Source organism: Castanea sativa, chromosome 5, assembly GCF_040712315.1.
Source record: "Castanea sativa cultivar Marrone di Chiusa Pesio chromosome 5, ASM4071231v1".
NCBI classification, from domain to species: Eukaryota; Viridiplantae; Streptophyta; class Magnoliopsida; order Fagales; family Fagaceae; genus Castanea; species Castanea sativa.
In genome coordinates this window covers 51,646,965-51,670,330 of record NC_134017.1, presented here as the reverse complement: position 1 = coordinate 51,670,330, position 23,366 = coordinate 51,646,965, and the positions used below count along the sequence as shown (strand labels likewise).

At 33.5% G+C, this 23,366-nt stretch overlaps 1 protein-coding gene across 1 annotated transcript; it reads left to right on the top strand.

The window, feature by feature from the left end:
• Positions 1 to 1,842: 1,842 nt before the first annotated feature.
• LOC142636002 (uncharacterized) lies at positions 1,843 to 22,039 on the top strand. Its single transcript, XM_075810060.1, has 5 exons — positions 1,843 to 1,933; positions 3,406 to 3,511; positions 3,977 to 4,025; positions 21,066 to 21,617; positions 21,722 to 22,039. Exon 4 carries the CDS (start codon positions 21,083 to 21,085, stop codon positions 21,575 to 21,577), a length of 495 nt encoding a protein of 164 aa, XP_075666175.1. The 5' UTR covers positions 1,843 to 1,933; positions 3,406 to 3,511; positions 3,977 to 4,025; positions 21,066 to 21,082; the 3' UTR covers positions 21,578 to 21,617; positions 21,722 to 22,039.
• The last annotated feature ends 1,327 nt before the right edge of the window (positions 22,040 to 23,366 follow it).

Below are 23,366 nucleotides of genomic sequence, written 5' to 3'. Positions count from 1 at the left end.
CACTTTCTCTGTTTCCTTTTTTTTCTTTCGCCTCCTCCACGTGGATGCCTCGAGAGCAGAGGAGATCGCCGATACGGTTATGGCTCTCTTCCTTGAGTTGTTGAGAAGGACTCATCTGCTCTCGCGGCATGCTCTCTCCGCCGCCGGTTGGCTCGGGTCGGTTCAGCCGCTTTGTATAGGAATGCGACGGTGCCGTGGCTTGGTTTTGGGGATTATTGGTAGATCTGCTTCGGCTAGGTCTTTGGCTACGAGAAGCTTAGCCTTCAAGATCAGCGTGCTCTATTTTGATGTTCACGAGGTTTTTTTTTTTTTTTTTTTTTTTTTTTTTTCAAATTTCCTATTATTCACTTCTCTTTTTCACTGTGATTTGTCTTTGATTTTTGTGAGAGTTGGATTTGAGCACATTTTTGCTTGTTTTTTTTTTTTTTTTTTGGATTTCATGATTAGCATTTGAGTACTGAGGTGATGCGTGGGTGAAAAAAAATGTGCTTCGCTTTGATATGAGTGAGTACATTTTGTTCAAATCGAATATATTCGCAGCTCAAAATGTGTTTATCTTTTATGTTTATCATCTAAGAATCAGTAAGGTATTTTTTCCCGAGTTGACTTTTTTTTTTTAACTGTATAAATGTGAATTGTTTATATGTTTTGTGAGTAGGATTTGAGTAATGATAGGAATATGTGAATGCGCTGTGAATCTGATAGAAATGAGTACATTTTGTTCGTATCAAATTTATATTTGCAGCTTGAAATCTGCTTTTATTGTATTTTTTTAAGAAGTAAGAACCAGATAGGCTTTTGTTTTTTTTTTTTTTCCGAGCTCAAAGCGATGTATTTTTGGTTGCTAAAAATGTGCTCATTTTAGATGTTGAGGAGGTACAAATTTCGGATAGAACAACGTTGGGTTATAATTGGTTGAGTTTAAATGGCAAAGAAAACTTTAGAATGATTTACTCTACTGACTGTTGAGGCCTATGGAAAAACTTAGTTATAGTTCTTTAGGTGTTGTATCTCAAGCTATGCAGCACAAAATGTGTTTCCTTGTGTATAGATATAGCTTCTAGAGTTGCATGCTTTTAGTTTGGGATTTAGGCAAGTTGAAATCGCAAGTTCTAAACAACATTTTAATTTTGCTCTCATCTTGTGATATAGTTTTAATTACTCAGATTTCTATATTTTGAAAATAAGTTCATTATTATATAATATTTGTCTTGCTCTTTAATGGTCATGATTCTAAATGTTTATGTTTCCACTGAGAAATTTGATTAATTACTTGATGTGCTGGGGGTCAAATCTCCTTCTTCTTCTTCTTTTTCCTCTTTGGAAAAACTTGCAGAGGAAAATCCATAGGAATGGAACTACATTGATCTTCTACTTTCCTTTACACTTTAATTTTACATTTCATGTGTTCTCTCACATTCTCCAAAAAGGGGTTTCTTGTAGGTTCATTTGGATTGACATGGGCCTTGAAGAACCCTAGCAAGAAAGCTCTCAATTTCAAACGGTCCGTTGATGGTTTGATTCCTATCCCTGGATTGTTTCAAAAGCTAAGGTTCGGTTCTTATATTAACCATAACTGAATTGAGATTTTAAGTTGGGTATTAGAGTTTTGAGGGTATTGTATTGAATGAGCTTTTAATTTGCATATTCTTTATATTTTTTTAATTAAATGAATGTTTTTTTACTTACTCAGATGCTAATAAAATATTAATAGTGGGGAAATAATAAAATATTGTATTGTATATATATTTAATGGAGATGTTCATCGAGATGGAGATTACCATCGAGCAGTTCACATGTGGATTTTTGCTGAAAATACTCAACAACTGCCTCTCCAGTGACGCGCTGACTGCAAAGATTCATGGCCAAGGTTATGGGATATATCCAGTGCTGGTCACATATCTGCTGGCGATTCATCGCTTGTAACAGCTCGGTAAAAGTATTTTATACCCTTGGCCTTTAGAATTTTTTTTTTTTTTTTCTCTCCATGTTTTCCTGTTACTAATTTTTAGTTAAAACATCAGTTATAAACTCTACACTATCCCTTGCTTAATTGGAAATTGTCTACATTAATTATGCTGTTGGGTTGCAACTGAAAAGCAACATTTAGATAATAGTTAGTAAATGATCGAGAGCTTGATGTTGATGGCACCTCAATATTTTATATCCGTGTTTGAGCACTCTCATTGGATATATGTTCCATGTGGTGGGATGTTTTTTTGATGAGTAATAATGCTTCGTTGAAAAAGTAAATAATGAAATTGGACTTAAGTACACAGGCCATGTTCAACGAGTCAATCAAAATTTTACTTAAATCCTCTAAAGACGAGAGAGAATGGCTACTATAAGCAGCCAACCACTCAAACATAAAAGTGATAGGATGATTTTAGATTGTCTGATTCATAGTTTTTGGTTAAGCCTTGTTCCACTAAATATTTCAGAACCTAGCTGTTCACAAATTAGCTTTCTTAGGGGATATATCAATTGATGAACGTGAATTTCTTGTTTCATTAGTGAGTGCATGTGTGATTTATGGGATTGCTTGATGCTGGATGTAAGCTTGAATGGGATCTGATACCAATTTTAGCACTCTCTTGATGAGATCTTGAAGGGTTTTGAGTAAGGATTGATGTTTAATGGTCTTGGTAAAGAAATATTGAATCTTGAGTATGTTGATGGCTGTTTGGTGTTGAAATAATGAATAGAACTTGAAATAAGATAGATGAAACACTAGGCAATTACACCTAGGCTTTCCTAGGCAATTACACCTAGGTTGGTGAAGGAAATCACACCCTTAAATCTTAAAAGAAGCTGCCAAATTTTATTAGAATCAATCTCACTATGAATGACTAGGGCTCTAACTAATCTATTCCTCAAATGACCAGGTTTACTAAAAAAAAAAAGGGCTTAAGAACTTCTAAACGAATTAGGAAAGGACTCAAAATATAAAATAAAACTCATGGCTCCCTAGGGCAGCCCTTTACAGCCCATTCCAGAAAATCTGGAAATTACTAAAATACCCTATTTTATGAAAAATTTATTAATGCTAAACCAACAACTTTCTAACCTTAATAACCTAGGGCCTGTTTGGGCTAATTCTTATCTACTCCACTCCACTCTAACCTTAATAACCTAGGTACTGATAATGATTATATTGACTTTCATTGGCTTGTCACTAAAGGTTCTCATTCATACAATGAACATAAAAATCTTCGTATTGAAAATTTGCTGTCTTAAATTTGAGTAAAATTAATTGATAAAATTGTAAACGTGAATGGTGCCTATTTATATGAGAAACAATGTTACATGTTTTTTTTACCTGTGCCTGACATGTATATCATATTCATTATAGAAAATTGTGCTTCCATGGTTTCCTGACTTTTCAATGTTTTCATAATGTTGAAGCTTGCAAGCAGGTTTACCTTTTGTTATATACCCCATTTTCTCAGCAGTTGACCTTTTCGGAATATATCAGGGGCTTGAGCATGTCCATCTGCAGACACTAACAAAGGTGGGTAAGTGTTAGTAAGTTTTATAGAACTGGGGAGTGTTTAAGGGATTGAATTGACTGGTTACGTTAATAATTTTTTGCTTCTGGGAAACTTTGTAGGTACACGGTATTTTTTTTCCACTTGTCATGTTCATTTGCCAATTTTATTTTAATTTATATTATATAGTTTAAGAAGTTAATTGTATATTTTTTATTGTTCCACTTGATTTTATTTTAGGTCTTAATAGTTAATTAGGTTATTAGTATTTTTTTTTATTCAATTTTCTAGAGTTGAGGTTATTTTTGTGATACAATAATGGGGCTTTCTTAAGTCAATTAAATATTGTGATACAATAATGGGGCTTTCTATAATTACATGTTTGATAATGTTGCATTAAAGTTAATAATTTAACTTGAGATGGAAAATATTATTCTTTTAATATTGTTTAGTTTAATATTCTAATTATTTCTTATTCTTTTTTTTAGGGGGACATAGTGTTTTTAGCACCACCATGGGGAGGTCCATCATACAAAGGTATTGAAAATTTTACACTTGATTTTCTCAAGCCAAGAGTTGGGTTTGTGGTAGATGTGTTTGTTCCCCAAACATGAGTAGATTATAAATATATTTTGGCTAGTCTAGAGAATATGGTGCTAATATATTAGTACGTCTGAAACTCTTAAGAAATAAAAATAGGAAGTTTCTTATTATATGTGTGGCTTTTCCTCTTTCATTCATGGTCAATGTTGAACTTGAGTTTCATCTTTCAATTACTTTGACTTTAATTTATAAAAACTTAACATTGTTTCGTGCAAGAAAAAAGAAAAAAAAAAAGATATATATAATATATAGAATTAAGAAGAAATCACTACTAAGTTATGTTTGGTTTACTTCTTGTTGGTGTTACGAAAATAATGTAATCAATATAGCATTCTCCCATCTGGATACCCTTTTGATGCCACTAGTTAACCTAATTAGGAATTACTGATATGCATACCTGCAGCCATAGTAGGGAAGATATATGAATGGATTACATTATGTGCCTCTGATACAAAGTTGTCTAAAAGAAAATGTGGTTCATTGTTGCTGCAGTTAGTCTATGTGATACATTGTCTTACAAAGAAAATATCTTCTTTGAATATGCTAATCTAATGGTAATTAGTATTAGGGATTCTTCATTACCATCTAGTCGGGAAAATAAAAAATAAAAAAGAACCATAGCCGCGTTTATAAAAACACGGCTATAGCCAAATTCCAAAAAAACAAAAGGCTTATAGCGGCGGGCGAAACCGCCGCTAAAAGGTACATAAGGTATGTTGTACATGAAGCCCTATAGCGGCGCTTATTGACCGCCGCTATAGGTGACAACCTATAGCGGCGGGCCTATCCCACCACTAGAAGGCCACTTGACCCGAATGGCAATTTCATATGGCGGCGGTTTCATGCCCGCCGCAATAGACCAAAACCGTCGCTAAAAGGTGTATCTACAGCGGCGGGTTTTTGTACCGCCGCAATAGAGATACTGCGTCGCGACAAGGCTAGCGGGTAGAACCGCCGCAATAGCCCCCGCTGCAATATGTGAAATGTACCTATAGCGGCGGTTTTTGGGGCTTTAGCGGTGGTTTTGGCCCGCCGCAGTAGGCCAGTTTTTTTGTAGTGGATTTTGTGTCCCTAGTCATCCTTGGCTTTCTTGGTCCATGTGCTTCATCGCTCTTCTCTTTGTGGCCATTCTCCTTTGTTGTTCTTGTTTTCTTTGTCTTGCTAGGATTCGCATTTCATAACATTCATGCATTTCATTCTAGGTTGTTTTTGTTATTTCTTTTCAAAAATAAAAATAAAAAAAAGGGAAGGAAAAGGGAAGCAAAGTGTGTTTTGCATTATTTTTCTTGGATTTGAAATCAAGGTTGGCCAATTTATTTTTACATAACATGTTTTATGTACCTTGTTTAGCTTGGGTGAGCTTATTTTATTGCACTTTACTAGTTTGAGCTTTGTAGTGCATGTTGTGAGGGAAGATGTTTATAGTTTTTGATCACTTGATCTTAATCTTGAAGTCACATGTCCTTGATTGTCGGACTTGATCTTAATGAGAAATGCATAAATAACCATCTCACCACTGTTTACTAGCCAATCATGAACACCTTAGTGCATATCATAGGATTGTGTGCTTGAGAAAGTGTAGCACATGCACAAAAAGAACATAAGGTGTAGCTTCAATTTAAATGATAAAATTGGTGTGTATATTGTTGGACCATAATTAAATCAATCAAATAAAATTGGTATGTACATTATCTCGGCTAATACTGAATAAGTTTCTGATCAAATAAAATTGGTGTGTACATTATGAGGCAACTCAAGAAACTTACATGATTGCAAGCTTTTATTCTAGGAGATGTGAGAGTTATATGATGTAACTCTTTAAGGGATAGTATCTTTTAAGTGTATGAGATGAATTTTGTAGAAATTGTGCTTAATTACTATTCACATATCACAACACGTGTATCTCAAGCTTTTACTAGTTGCACACACTACACAAGTTACTCTTTGCTATACTTTGTACATGTTATTGTGTGTGATTTTGGTTTGGCCAACCAAGTTTGAGAATTTCTTGAGTTTTATGCAAAATGTTTTTGAAGTTTAAAAAATTTAAGGTGAGTTGATTGAAAATCTTAATTTTTGGAAAACTGGGTTCAAACAAGTGTTTTTGAAAAGCATTTCATCTTATACTCATGCCTCTTATTCATTATTTAATATGCTTTGAGGAGTTTTTGCATAAAAATGCTTTGTTTTTCAAAAAATTGGTTTTTCCAGAATTTCGATCTATCGAACCTGTTTCTCGACCGATCGAAATTGCGATTAAAATTTTGGTTTGGTTCTGTGTGTTTCGATCGGTGCTCGATTGATGTTTGATCAATTGAAGGCATTTTCGATCGATCAAATCTATTTTTCGATCGATCGAAAATTGTATAGAGTTTTTTAAAAAACTAAGTTTTTCACGTGTTCTTTCATTATTTCAAAATTTTCAAAACTCTTTCTCCCTCTATTCGATCGGTCTAAGGGTCAAAGCAAGATTTTTGTCGTTTTCCCTCAAATTTCTTCAAAGGTTTTTGTCATCTAAGGCCGGTAAGACCTTTATACCCCTGCTTTTTCTTTTATTTTCATGTTTCGTGCATTTTTGTCATGCATTTTGGGCATATTTCGAACGTTAAGAAAATTGAGATTTTTGTTGATTCAAGCTTTCTCTTTGGAAATTGATCAATGGGTTTTTGTTGTGGGATAATATACAATAGTTCTTGATGACTTAATTTGATCAATTTGATAGATTTTGAAAAATGGAAATTTCTAGGGCTTGAATGTACCCGAATTGGGGATTTTGTTCAAATGGGTTTAATTGGATGAAATTGGCTTGTTGGATTGATTAATTTGATCATTATAATGTGTTATCTATCTTGCTTAATGATTAATTGGTCAATTTCGTTCAAATTGTATAAGTGGTTTTTCAAAATTTTGGAGTTTTTGATATAAACTATATGCTTAAGCCAATTTTGTGATTTTAAAGTTAAATTGAACTTATTTTCACTGCATTAGATCATGCATCATTTGATTATTCTGTTCATGCGTCATATAGATTGTCTTTTTTCTATGTTGTTTTGTGCTAACTTGCAGTCTGCCCTTGGTTTTTGTTTTTGTTTTTTTTTTTTGGTTCTGTCTGTGTATCTTGTCCTATCCTTAGCATCATGCCTAGGAAAACTAGAGCCAATAGGAAAGCCTCCTCTTCTTCTGCATCATCCTTTGTGAGTGATGGGTTTCTGAGTGAGAAAAACTAGGAAACGTATGAGACTGAACCTTTTGAGAACCGTTTGGGTTGAGAGAAAGGTTGTTTTAGATGAGCTTGATCCTGAGATTAGGAGAAATTTTGAGCGTAGGGGTTGGTTACCGTTGCTGGATATTTCACATCCCCCTCCAGCTACCTTGATCAGAGAGTTCTACTCAAACCTCTCGGTCCACTCCTATGATTTCAACACTCTTGTAAGGGGTTGGATACGGGGTGACAAGTGCACCATTACTTCTTCAGTAGTGGTTGCTGCTTTTCGGGTGCCACTGCTCCAGCATCCTGTTTATCCTTATGATGAGTCGCCAGCCCTTGATGACATCATGTCATATCTTACTCGGTCTTCTATCCAGTGGGGTTCTGATCCTAAGATCACTACTCACGAGTTGACTGAGATTCATTATCTCTTTTTCTGGATTTCGTGTCATTCCATCTGGCCTATCTCTCATTTACACACCATCCCTATCAAGAGATGTGCATTTTTGTATGCCCTTGTTACCGATGCTCCTATGAGTTTCCTCATCTTTCATGGCATCATTGAGGTTCATCAGAGTAATTCTGTTTCTCATGCTCTTTTCTTTCCTATTTTTATACATCAGATTCTTTTGCATTTAGGTTTAGAAAACCCTCCCGCGTCTGAGCCTGTCCATATAGTTGCTCTTATAGGTGCCACCTTTCTTAGGCAGAGGGATGCTTAGATGAGAGCCAGCTCTAAACGTCCTAGGGTTGAGACTTCTGGTGTCGCTCCTCCTCTTCCCTCCACTACAGGTAATACTTCTACTGAGGCGTCTATTGATCCGTTTGCTACTGCTGCTGTTCCTCCACCTTCTACTTTGGATGATCTAGACATTTGTCGTATGTTGGAGACTATCATAACCGTTCAAGCGGCTCATGGTTCGCTTTTGGTGGACATGCTTGATGAGCTTCATGCTCTGCGAGTGGATTTGGAGAGTATTAGATCGCCACCTCCTTTTGATGACGAGTGAATGCCCTTTGGCAATTCGTCACAAAAAGGGGGAGTACATATGTTGTAGAGATGGGTTTTTGATGTTAGGGGGAGTTTTTGAAGTTTTTGGAGCTATGGAGTTTTTAGATTGTATCTAGGTGCTTCATTTTGTATTTACATTTTTTGGCTCATGATGTATTTTGTTTGGGTTGTCCATGATAGAGGGAGATTATTTATATATGTTTCTTGTTTCACATTGTTTATTGATTTATATTTACGAGGTTATTCATGATATATGTCTTTATTTTGTGTTTTGTGAAATCAAGAAGTTATATTTGATTACTTGTATTTTCCACGCATGCCTTTATGTGTTTGTTAAGTATTACAGGAATATACAGGTTGATTTAGTCGTACTACTGTCTACACTTGCAACTGATAAATAGTAGTTAGGTTGAATTTGTTTTTTGTTGGGCAATGTTTTGTAACGGGCTGTTTTTGTAACTTTGAGCATTTTGTTTAGTTTGAGTTTTGTCACAGATTGCCAAAGGGGGAGTTTGTTAGGTTCTAAGAATTTAGGTTTAAATGTATTAGAACTTTAATTTGTAATGTTGGCAAATCATGATCAAAACGTCTAGTCTTGTTTTAGACTTGCTCAAAGTATGTTTAAGTTGTAAAGTTGGAATCGAGTGTTCTGCAGGATTTACTGTGTAAATTTGCCTAGCTCGAATGATCGAAAATTAGACTCGATCGATCGAAGCTTGTGCAAATTGTTTTTCTACAAAATTTTTCAATTAAGCCCAAGCCTGTTTTAGATGTAGGGTTTTATGTTTTGCCCTAGGTATAAAAAGGAAAACTCTAGCCACATTTTAAGTATGCTCTTTATGCTGTGTGTGTGAATCTTTTGTAAGATTTAAAGGTGTTTGCTTTCATATATACTTAGGGTTATTAAGATCTAGATTGATGTCAAGAGCTTGGTGATCAATTCAGTTGCAAATTTAAGAGTTTAAAGATATACAAGCAAGAGTGCTTGTGCTTGCTGGGAATTTAAGAAAGAAGTAGTCTGTGGACTCGGAGCTGTCACGTGGTCGTGGTAGTAAGTTTCCTACTCGAAGTAGCAATAAGATGTTAGTGGTTTAAGTCGCTATTGTGTAAACTTCAATTCTTTCATAGTGGATTCAGTTTTACCTTGAGGATAGCTAGGCTAAATCCTCCCTAGGTTTTTTACCAGTTTGGTTTTCCTAAGTTATCATATTGTTGTGTTCTTTATTTTTCGAACTTTACAATGATATGATTTATACTTCCTCCGTCTCACTTTGTTTGTCTTCTATTCCATTTTGGGATGTCCCAAAATATTATCCTATTTCTAAAAATAAAAGTTATTAGTTTACTAATGTTCTTATTATACCCCTATTTTATTTTCAAAACCATTTGAAAAGAAAACTAACTAATATATATATATATATATATTTTTTTTTTAAAAATCAATCTAATTGGGGAACCTTTTTAGTTGCCTCATTAAGAATAACCATTTTTTTTTAAAAAATTGATAAATTTATTTAAGGGTAGTTTTGTAAACTTATACAATTTTATAAGACAGACAAGACAATAAATGATGTTCCTTGAAAAAGTTTGACTTTTTAAACAAGACAAACAGAGTGGGACGGAAGGAGTATGTGTTAACCTAGATTTGCATAATTTACCTAAGTTAATTACTTGGCTAAATAACTAGGTTAATCTGGTTGTGTTTAAGGGGTCTAAAAACGAACATCATCATTCTCAACAAAACCCATACGACAATTTCATCAAACACAACAAAATCCCATGTTCATCAACAATATTTCAATATCTCAACAAAAACAACAAATCCATGAAATATAAAACTTTAAACTTGAAATAAAGTAGAAAGGAGTGAAGACCCATACCTTTTCTTGGATTTTGGAGTGAAGATTGAAGAGAAAAAATGGAGGTTTTTGGAGAGAAAATGTTGGTTTTGAGAGAGGGAGATGCAAAGAAGACGAAGAAGCATGCACGTGATGCGAGGAAAATGAAAATTTTTGAAAAAATGTCTAATTTTTAACCTTATTTTTGCAAAACACACATTTTTCGTAACTCAACTGACTCGCGAATGAGTTGCCAAAATCCCTTAAATCCAGATTTTGAAAAATTTTTGTAAGTCTCTTTCACGACTGGACTTACACTCGCCAGTGAGTCGTGCACGCCTCTGGATGACCTCGTGACTCGCGAATGAGTCGCCAAAATGAGTCACCAAAAATTCAGATTTTGAAAAAATTTCTAATTCTTTTTCTCAACTTGAGTTCTCACTCACTAGTAAGTCGCGAAAACCTTCAAGTTGAGCTTGTGACTTGAGCTTGAAAACTTGCGACCTGCGAGTGAGTGGCCAAAATACATAGTTGCAAATTTTTGAATTTTTGTGATACTTTTCAAAATAAAATACTTTCTAAAACAACTAAAATACTCAAAAATCTTTTTGGGTTTGATCAACAGATGCTTGAGTATGTACATCACATTTAATCAAGTACAATCACACAAATGAATAAGGCATTCATTGAACATAGACATGTGGATGTGGGTGGGTATCAAATATGAGATAGTCCTTAGTCTAATGTGAAGTTTCAATGATCGATTCAATCATGTCATACACAACTAGCACTAAGTAGAGTGACCTATCTTAATTGTAGAAATGAACATATATGACCTCCCACATAAACTTAATTATATTAAGTTAAAAGCTTTTCATTTAGCTTCTTTTCTTTTGATCTTTACATTTATTTTTGAGATCGATGCTTGAAATTTTTGATATTTCAATTTGATTAGTAAGCCTTTGGCTTTTGGCACCATACATTTTAAATACATGTTGCTTTCTCTTTTTCCTAGTCAAATACTAGTTTGTGTGACGACTTTTTAAGCTCTATATCTCTTTTTGAGATTTGACTCTGGTTGAGCTTTTAAGCAAAAAAAAAAAAGTGTGAAGAAATATAGGCACAAGTCTACGTATGTTTCAAGATCAACAAAACTATTGACTAATCATTTATGAAAAATTTGAAGATCTATTTACAACAATCACATAGATGTCAAGACATTCCCACAAAGATACAAGTGTATAGAGAACAAGCTAAGCTCATTAATGCACAAAGCCATTAGTATGGAGGTACAAGGCTAAACATGCATGTGACAATGTATAACACCGCCTATCAAATTTTTTGGATTTTATACTTTTATGTGTTTTTGAATTTTTGACACAAAGCAAGTAAAGAATGATCAAAACAAAAAAAAACAAACAACCAAAGCTTTTAAACATCAAAAACAATAAAAACATGCTAGAATGTAAAACAAGTAAACAACCAACTATGTCATATTATATAGAAAGAATTAATCAAGTACAATCACACAAATGAATAAGGCATTCATTGAACATAGACATGTGGATGTGGGTGGGTATCAAATATGAGATAGTCCTTAGTCTAATGTGAAGTTTCAATGATCGATTCAATCATGTCATACACAACTAGCACTAAGTAGAGTGACCTATCTTAATTGTAGAAATGAACATATATGACCTCCCACATAAACTTAATTATATTAAGTTAAAAGCTTTTCATTTAGCTTCTTTTCTTTTGATCTTTACATTTATTTTTGAGATCGATGCCTGAAATTTTTGATATTTCAATTTGATTAGTAAGCCTTTGGCTTTTGGCACCATACATTTTAAATACATGTTGCTTTCTCTTTTTCCTAGTCAAATACTAGTTTGTGTGACGACTTTTTAAGCTCTATATCTCTTTTTGAGATTTGACTCTGGTTGAGCTTTTAAGCAAAAAAAAAAAGTGTGAAGAAATATAGGTACAAGTCTACGTATGTTTCAAGATCAACAAAACTATTGACTAATCATTTATGAAAAATTTGAAGATCTATTTACAACAATCACATAGATGTCAAGACATTCCCACAAAGATACAAGTGTATAGAGAACAAGCTAAGCTCATTAATGCACAAAGCCATTAGTATGGAGGTACAAGGCTAAACATGCATGTGACAATGTATAACACCGCCTATCAAATTTTTTGGATTTTATACTTTTATGTGTTTTTGAATTTTTGACACAAAGCAAGTAAAGAATGATCAAAACAAAAAAAACAAACAACCAAAGCTTTTAAACATAAAAAACAATAAAAACATGCTAGAATGTAAAACAAGTAAACAACCAACTATGTCATATTATATAGAAAGAATTAATCAAGTACAATCACACAAATGAATAAGGCATTCATTGAACATAGACATGTGGATGTGGGTGGGTATCAAATATGAGATAGTCCTTAGTCTAATGTGAAGTTTCAATGATCGATTCAATCATGTCATACACAACTAGCACTAAGTAGAGTGGCCTATCTTAATTGTAGAAATGAACATATATGACCTCCCACATAAACTTAATTATATTAAGTTAAAAGCTTTTCATTTAGCTTCTTTTCTTTTGATCTTTACATTTATTTTTGAGATCGATGCCTGAAATTTTTGATATTTCAATTTGATTAGTAAGCCTTTGGCTTTTGGCACCATACATTTTAAATACATGTTGCTTTCTCTTTTTCCTAGTCAAATACTAGTTTGTGTGACGACTTTTTAAGCTCTATATCTCTTTTTGAGATTTGACTCTGGTTGAGCTTTTAAGCAAAAAAAAAAGTGTGAAGAAATATAGGCACAAGTCTACGTATGTTTCAAGATCAACAAAACTATTGACTAATCATTTATGAAAAATTTGAAGATCTATTTACAACAATCACATAGATGTCAAGACATTCCCACAAAGATACAAGTGTATAGAGAACAAGCTAAGCTCATTAATGCACAAAGCCATTAGTATGGAGGTACAAGGCTAAACATGCATGTGACAATGTATAACACCGCCTATCAAATTTTTTGGATTTTATACTTTTATGTGTTTTTGAATTTTTGACACAAAGCAAGTAAAGAATGATCAAAACAAAAAAAAACAAACAACCAAAGCTTTTAAACATCAAAAACAATAAAAACATGCTAGAATGTAAAACAAGTAAACAACCAACTATGTCATATTATATAGAAAGAATTAATCAAGTACAATCACACAAATGAATAAGGCATTCATTGAACATAGACATGTGGATGTGGGTGGGTATCAAATATGAGATAGTCCTTAGTCTAATGTGAAGTTTCAATGATCGATTCAATCATGTCATACACAACTAGCACTAAGTAGAGTGACCTATCTTAATTGTAGAAATGAACATATATGACCTCCCACATAAACTTAATTATATTAAGTTAAAAGCTTTTCATTTAGCTTCTTTTCTTTTGATCTTTACATTTATTTTTGAGATCGATGCCTCGAAATTTTTGATATTTCAATTTGATTAGTAAGCCTTTGGCTTTTGGCACCATACATTTTAAATACATGTTGCTTTCTCTTTTTCCTAGTCAAATACTAGTTTGTGTGACGACTTTTTAAGCTCTATATCTCTTTTTGAGATTTGACTCTGGTTGAGCTTTTAAGCAAAAAAAAAAAAGTGTGAAGAAATATAGGCACAAGTCTACGTATGTTTCAAGATCAACAAAACTATTGACTAATCATTTATGAAAAATTTGAAGATCTATTTACAACAATCACATAGATGTCAAGACATTCCCACAAAGATACAAGTGTATAGAGAACAAGCTAAGCTCATTAATGCACAAAGCCATTAGTATGGAGGTACAAGGCTAAACATGCATGTGACAATGTATAACACCGCCTATCAAATTTTTTGGATTTTATACTTTTATGTGTTTTTGAATTTTTGACACAAAGCAAGTAAAGAATGATCAAAACAAAAAAAACAAACAACCAAAGCTTTTAAACATAAAAAACAATAAAAACATGCTAGAATGTAAAACAAGTAAACAACCAACTATGTCATATTATATAGAAAGAATTAATCAAGTACAATCACACAAATGAATAAGGCATTCATTGAACATAGACATGTGGATGTGGGTGGGTATCAAATATGAGATAGTCCTTAGTCTAATGTGAAGTTTCAATGATCGATTCAATCATGTCATACACAACTAGCACTAAGTAGAGTGGCCTATCTTAATTGTAGAAATGAACATATATGACCTCCCACATAAACTTAATTATATTAAGTTAAAAGCTTTTCATTTAGCTTCTTTTCTTTTGATCTTTACATTTATTTTTGAGATCGATGCCTGAAATTTTTGATATTTCAATTTGATTAGTAAGCCTTTGGCTTTTGGCACCATACATTTTAAATACATGTTGCTTTCTCTTTTTCCTAGTCAAATACTAGTTTGTGTGACGACTTTTTAAGCTCTATATCTCTTTTTGAGATTTGACTCTGGTTGAGCTTTTAAGCAAAAAAAAAAAGTGTGAAGAAATATAGGCACAAGTCTACGTATGTTTCAAGATCAACAAAACTATTGACTAATCATTTATGAAAAATTTGAAGATCTATTTACAACAATCACATAGATGTCAAGACATTCCCACAAAGATACAAGTGTATAGAGAACAAGCTAAGCTCATTAATGCACAAAGCCATTAGTATGGAGGTACAAGGCTAAACATGCATGTGACAATGTATAACACCGCCTATCAAATTTTTTGGATTTTATACTTTTATGTGTTTTTGAATTTTTGACACAAAGCAAGTAAAGAATGATCAAAACAAAAAAAAACAAATAACCAAAGCTTTTAAACATCAAAAACAATAAAAACATGCTAGAATGTAAAACAAGTAAACAACCAACTATGTCATATTATATAGAAAGAATTAATGCAAGGACATGTTATAATGCTTATGCATAAGTACCCTTCTTCACCCATATGACACGTGCATTTGGGGTGATATCCTTTGGGGATTGGGTACTTGAGCCATGATTCTCAAACCTTAAGGTGAAGTTGGCCAAACATGAGGTGATGGTGTCAATCATCTTGATCACATCACTCATAACGGGTTCTCCTTCTTGCCCTTTTGGTTACTTGGGTTTCCCATTGCCTTTTCCTTGTCTTCTTGTCTTTTGAAGATTCGCATTCTTCAATGCTTGGAGCTTGTAGCAATTTGGTTTGGTGAGCCCTCGAATTCCACAGTGATGGTAATAGTGTTGAGATTGTGGACCTTTTTGTGTCTTAGGAAGAGACTCTCCTCTTGCCTTAGAGTTAGTGACAATTGGCTTGGGAGACTTCATCAAAACCATTTGATTCACCACATTTGGTTTCTTTTCAGATTTTATAATCCTTTTCGGCTTTCTTCATCTTTCTAATGGTTGCCTTAACCACTCTTGCATATTCTCTACTCTTTTCAGGAAACGCATTATAGGATTCTCGCAATCTATTTGTTCCTTTATAGATACACTTTTCTTCATCATCATTGGATTCAACTCCAACACCAATAGATTCCACTTCGATATGCTCACCAAGTTCTTCCATTAGATTGCTCAAACCTTCCGAAGAATCTACGGGTGCAATGGCCATGAAAGCGGAGTAGTTTCCTCCTTCATCACAACGTTCTTCAGAATCGGAGTTTGAGCTATCTAAATCACTAAGGGTTGTAGCAAGTGCTCTACCCTTTGCCTTCATATAGGTGGGTCATTCTTTCTTCAAATGGCTATTTACACTCATAACAAGTGATTACTTGAGAAGAAGAAGAGTCTTTGGAATCATTTCTTTTGAAGTCCTTCTTGTCTTTCTTGAAATTGGAGAATTTTCCTTTCTCAAAGAACTTCCCTTCCTTTTTGAAGTTCAAGAACTTATGAAAGTTCTGTGTTAGGATTAGTGCCTTTAAATCCTATTGTATGATGCTATGTATGTTATTATGTATGACATTATATATGACTTAATGTTGTGATTAATAAAGTTGTTTTATTATAATCTAAAATAATGATAACATGAATATTCAGACATTATCACATAGTCCATGAGATGCATAGTATATGATTTAGTCACAAAAGATATAAATCACAAGTTCTTTGTAAACTCAGAATTTTAGTTCATAGTCGGTGATGAAATTGGGCATTTCATCTGCGAAGACTATAACATATCAACTAAGATGATTTGTCTTGATCCTAGAAATGGAGATTTCTAGTTGGTATGTTGATATGTTTTAAGAGTTAAGACATATTGAATTGGACTGGTGTGAGATTTATTATTCTCTTAACGACTATCAAATGAATAATAAACTCACGACTTATATTTACATGAGCTCTTAATCCTGAAAGGATAATAGACCTAATCATGAAGTGTATGTTGCTTTGATATATCAGGAGTGAGTCAAAGCCTCAATATGTTGGGTAACCACATTTAGTGTTGACGGAACATATATTCTCAAGATGGAATTTATTGTCTCTTAACGGAGATACAAAATATTCCCTTGAGATAAGTTTAATGGGTTTGTTATTCAGAATGTTAGGCCTAACTACTTTAGTAAATAGTTACTAGAGTATATATTTATGAAATTGGATTTCATAAACATATGATGAATAACTCAAATGATTAAATTGGGTACTCAAGGATTAAGATGTAATATACAAAATGACAGTCTATATTCATGACTTTGTATTACTACGAACATTTTATGAAGGGATTGCATGTATAATAAAGTCTTGGGATATAATTTATAAATAAGGCCTATAATGCAATTATATTTATATAGTGGTATTAAATATAATTAATGATAACTTTGGACTTGTTAAGAGTTGACAAAAAAATCCAAGGCCCATTGGAGCTAGTGTCTTATTGGTCTCTTTTGGTCCCACTCCAAGCCACCCATTTAAGCCCAATTGGAAAGGCCCAAAAGGCTAGCCCAATTAGATAATCAGTTAGATACAAAGGGAGAAAGACACCGAATTTTCTTTAGAGAATTGCAAGAACATCATTGTGAAGTGGTGTATATGCAAGTGTAAGACATTTTGACATTCTCCCTTTGTAAACTGATTGAGAGACCATACATCTTGGGCGTTAGTGGAATTGGAGTGAAGATTGAAAGTGTTCCCAAGTACTTCGAATCTTCGGTTTTGAAATTCACCGCTCCAAGGTACACGCTCTTGTTCTTATATTCTAAAACTTACATGGTGCATGTTAACATTTATGAATGAAGTAGATCCGTTGTTTTTCCGCTGCGTATATGCATATTTCCATCACTTTTCAAGGTATGCTACCTCTTTTTCAACCTTGTCCTTATCTGAGGAATCTTGAGCTTCAATTCTCTTATTGATTGTCTTAAGAGCAAGGGTTTTGCTCTTCCTTTGAGATGGTAGAGATAGCTCATATGTTTGAAGAGAGCTGATAAGTTCTTGGACCTTTATCTCATTAAGATCCTTGGTCAACTCAATGGCGATCACCTTGGATCGGAAGCTCTTCGGCAATGATCTGAGAATCTTTCTTACTACTTTGGAGTCTTTAGTCTTCTCACTCAAGTTCAATTTCCCGATTACCACTTCATTCAACTTTCCAATAGAATGAGCCGAATGATTCATCTTTGCTCATCTTCAGTTCTTCAAACCGAGTGGTAAGCATTTGAAGCTTGGTATCCTTCACCTTCTTGGTGCCTTTGAAGGTAGTCTCCATAATTTTCCATGTCTTCTTAGCAATTGACACATGAGATATCTTGTGAAATTCATTCAGTGAGACACCACAAAATATAGCATTAAGTGCTTTGCTATTAGCATTAGCCATTGTGAGAGCTACCTTATCCCAAGTAGATTTGGCAGCCTTCGGCCTTGTCCAACCAATTTCTACAGCATCCCACACACTCTCATCAATGGAGCACAAAAATGCACGCATACACACTTTCCATAGTCTCAATCAGTCGAACCATAGTCTCGATTAGTTAAACCTGGCATGTTTCAAATTTCTTGAACCTGTAGCTTCCTTTTTTTTGGATTTTGACTTGCAGCACCTTGAGCATTGTCTAATCATACCTGTAGACTCTAAGATCTATATCTTAAAAATTTTGTGCTCACTGTTTGCCAATTGTTCTAAACTTTTAGTGTTAGGATGTGTGTCCTTAAATCCTATTGTATGATGCTATGTAAGATATTATGTATGACTTAATGTTATGATTAATAAAGTTTTTTTTTTATCTAAAATAATGGTAACATAAATATTTGGACATTATCATATAGTCCATGAGATACATAGTATGTGATTTATGTGATTTAGTCACAGAAGACATAAATCACAAGTTCTTTGTAAACTCAAAATTTATAGTTCATAGTCGGTGATGAAATTGGGCATTTTATCTGCGAAGACTATAACGTATCAACTAAGATGATTTTTCTTGATCATGGAAGTGGAGACTTCCAGTTGATATGTTGATATGTTTTAAGAGTTAAGACATATTGAACTGGACCGCTGTGAGATTTATTATTCTCCTAACGACTGTCAAATGAATAATAAATCTCACGACCTTTATTTGCATGAACTCTTAATCCTGAGAGAATAATGGACCTGATCATGACGTGTAAGTTACTTTGATATATCAGAAGTGAGATCTAAAGTAACGGTCAAAACCTCAGTATATTGGGCAACCACATTTAGTGTTGATGGAACATATATTTCTCAAGATGGAATTCATAGTCTCTTGATGGAGATATAAAATATTTCCTTGAGATAAGTTTAATGGGATCAGTTATTCAGAGAGTTAGGCCTAACCACTTTGGTAAGAAATTACTAAAGTATATATTTATAAAATTGGATTTCATAAATATATAATGAATCAAAGGATTAAACCGGGTACTCAATGATAAAATGTAGCAATTTGCAAAGTGGCAGTCTACATTCATGACTTTGTGATACTACAAATATTTTATGAAAGGGTTGCATGTATAATAAAGTCTTGAGATATAATTTATTAATAAGGCCTAGAGTGCAATTATATTTATATAGTGATATTAAATATATTTAATGGTAACTTTGGACTTGTCAAGAGTTGACGGAAAAGCCCAAGGCCTATTGGAGCTAGTGTCTTATTGGTCCCTTTTGGTCCCACTCCAAGCCACACTCTAAAGCCCAATTGGAAAGGTCCAATAGGCCAGCTCAATTAGATAATTAGTTAGTTATAAAGGGAGAAATATATAGAATTTTTATTTTAGTGATATAAGAAACGGTGTGTATGTGAGAGAGAGACACTTTCTTTCTCCCTTTGAAAACTGATTGAGAGACCACACATCTTGAGCGTAAAGTAGAATTGGAATGAAGATTAAAAGTTTTTCCAAGTGCTTCTAATCTTTGTTTTGAATTTTTCCACACCAAGGTACGCTATTTTGTTCTTAAATTTTGAAATTTACATAGTGCATGTTATCGATCATGAATGAAATAGATCATTGTTTGTTACTTCCGCTATGTATTTTGTATGAGATACAAAACCAGTTTTTCCTACAATTGGTATTAGAGCCAGGTTTTCATCTCATGATTGTATAACATGTGATTGAATTTTAGAATTTAAGAAAACCATCATCTTTGTGTTGACATGGTTTGATAATTATTGTTTTATGAATTTACGTTATTAGCGTTGGAATTCATATGCCATGATTGTTTAATGTGATATATGGATTGAAGTTTCATAAACTTCAAAATGATTTATATGTATAGAGCCATTACAATTTTGTACGGCAACATTCAATATGATTACTACATATTACATTCAATATATGTTCCATTCGAATGGGGTAGTTATTGAAATGGGGTGGTTATTGAATGTAATTGTTTGTAATGGCACTGTTTCGGGATTGAAAGTTTTTTGTTTCATGGCCCATGGTTACATTAATGATCTTTAAGGAAGTAATATAAGGATTCTCTTGAATTCTTGTCATATACATTAGATCGAATGGTCTAATTGTTTTAAGATATCACTTTCTTGTATGCATGGATATATATATATATATATATATATATATATATATATATATATATATATATATATATATATATATATATATATAATGTAATAATTATATATTACATATATTAATTTGTATATTATATTATATATAATATAATATGGATTTTTATATGTAATAAGGATTTTTATTACGTTATATATATATATATATTTATTTATATATGTTAATGCTAATTTAATGAAATTTATTTCTAATGAGATTATGATTATGTTTTCAAAGTGTCTAGCATTATTATAATTCTTGATCTTAAAAACTTTTAATTTAAAATATCTAGTGGGAGAGAGATACAAGAGTTAGATCTCACGGCCTCTATTATCGGTTCATAGTAGTGTGGGTAAACACCTCGTCTTGGCGTATATGCCTCGTGATCCTAAAGGAGGGTGTTTATTTCATAGTACTACAAGATTGAACTTACCCGTTTAAAGTAGTGTGGACAAGCATCGTCTTGGCATATATGCCTCGCGATCCCAAAGGAGGGTGTTTTGTTTCATGGTACTACAAGTTTAAACACTATAAAAGAGAGATGAAATGTGGCTGTACATGACTCTAGATAATGGTGTATACTAGACTAAGTATAATGTTAACCTCCCAAAGGAACTATGTCATTATTACTTAGAGGTTAAAGGCAATACAGCATATTGTTAGTGTTTGATAAGAGTTATCATAATAGCACTAATAATGAGATTAATTCTCAACCAATTAATGTGTTTATAATAAACTTGCTACCAAGGAATTATAGATATGGATTGGGTTGTCGTTGTATATATTATTTTATGGTTTTGTTAAGGTTCCATATTATATGCTTATGTTCTACAACATTAAATGCAAGATGTAGAACTCGCTTCGGACATAATGCATAGTCTGAAGGAGATGTTTGGTGAGCAAGGTCGTTCTGCAAGGCAAGAAATCATGAGGCAAATTTATAATACCAAAATGGCTGAAGGAAGTTCAGTAAGGGAGCATTGTCTTTGGACGATTGCTAATCTGAATACGTTAGAAGTTTTAGGTGCCGACATTGATGGAGAATCCCAAGTGGATATGATACTTTATTCACTACCGGACTCATTCAAGGAATTCAAACTCAATTATAATATGAACAAAAAGATTTATTCTTTGTCTGAATTAATGAATGAGTTAGTGGCGGCGGAAGGCATCCTTGGTACTTCTAATGTTGAAGCCAATGTGAGTGAAGCTTCTACTTCTCAACCTAAGTCGAAAGGCAAGGGTAAGAAGAAGAAGAAGAAGGACTTCACTAAGAAAGATGGTAAAAAAATTGCCTTAGGAGTTGCCAACAAAGGAAAGAAAACCCAAAGAAAGTGTTTCCATTGTGGTGAGAAAGGACATTAGAAGAGGAATTGTCCAACATTTAAAGCTGCCAAGAATAAGGGTATGAAAAGTTCATTTCTTTTTGAAATATGTTTGGTACAGAATCCAACAGATTTCTGGTGTGTGGATTCAAGTTGTACTAATCATATATGCAATTCTTTGCAGGGGTTCCAGGAGACTAGAAAGTTGAATGAGGGAGAACTATTTCTTACTTTGGCTAATGGGAGCAGGATTCCGATTGTAGCTGTTGGAGTGTTTAATTTATGCTTTGAGTCTAGAGTTTTAATATTAGAAGACTGTTTGTATGTACCTAATGTTCGTAGGAATTTAATTTTTGCAACTTACTTAGGTAAACATGGATATTGTGTTATCCTGAAAGACAGTGTTGTAATAAAGAAGGATAAAGTGTTTATCTGTTCTGGCAATATTGTGGATGATCTTTATATTTTAACTTCTGATAAGTATGAATTATACAATTCTGAATTAGATAGTAGCTCTCATGTAAAATCATTAAAGAGAAAGTTTCCTTCTATAATTGATGCATATCTATGGCACTTGCGTTTGGGTCATATTAATTCAAATAGGATTCAAAGACTAATCAAAGATGGACTTTTACAGCCCATGGACTTTGATGAATTTACAATTTGTGATTCTTGTTTGGAAGGTAAAATGACCAAACGACCTTTTAATGCAAAAGGTAGAAGAGCCCAAAAGTTGATTGAATTAGTTCATACGGATGTATGTGGTCTTATGTCAACCAAAGCAAAAGGAGGTTATGAGTACTTTATCACTTTCACGGATCATTACTCAAGATATGGTTATGTGTACCTAATGAGATGGAAGTCTGAAGCCTTTGAAAAGTTCAAAGAATTTAGGGCTGAAGTTGAGAATCAATTGGGTAGACACATAAAGGCCATTCGATCTGATCGAGGTGGCGAATACCTTCTTGGGGATTTCAAGGATTATCTAATTTAGAATAGGATTGTATCCCAATTGACTGCACCTGGAATTCCTCAATAAAATGGTGTGGCGGAAAGAAGGAATAAGACTCTTTTGGGAATGGTTAGGTCCATGATGAGTTACTCAACTTTACCAGTTTCTTTTTGGGGTTATGCACTAAAAACTGCTAGGCATATTTTGAATTTGGTTTCATCAAAATCTGTTCCCAACACATCCAAGGAATTGTGGAGTGGGCGCAAGCTTAGTATGAAATATCTCCACATTTGGGGATGTCTAGTACATGTGTTGAAAGGGAAGTCTGATAAGTTGGAAGCTAAAACAGAAGTATGCACGTTTTTAGGGTATTCAAAGGAAACCAAGAGTTATTTATTCTATAATCATAAGGATAACAAAGTGTTTGTTAGCACTCATGCCAAATTTTTGGAAGATGATTATGTGAATAATTTTAATCCTAGAAGTAAAGTTGTATTGGCTGAATTAAATGAACCTGTAGTTGAACAACCAATGGATGATACTAGGGATGATGTGACTGTATTAGATACACCACAAGGTACTACTCATGAGATGTCTAGTACACAGGTGCCTCGTCGTAGTGGGAGAATTGTTCGGCCTCCTATAAGATTCATAGGTTTAGGAGAAACTTATGAAGCTATCTCAGAAGAGGCTGAATCGGATCCTTATACTTATGATGAAGCAATGAATGATATAGATGCACATCATTGGGCCCAAGCTATGAAATTTGAATTGGATTCCATGTATTCTAATCATGTATGAGATCTTGTAAAGGCGCCTAACGGCATTAAACCTGTTGGTTGCAAATGAGTTTACAAGAGGAAGAGAGGGATAGATG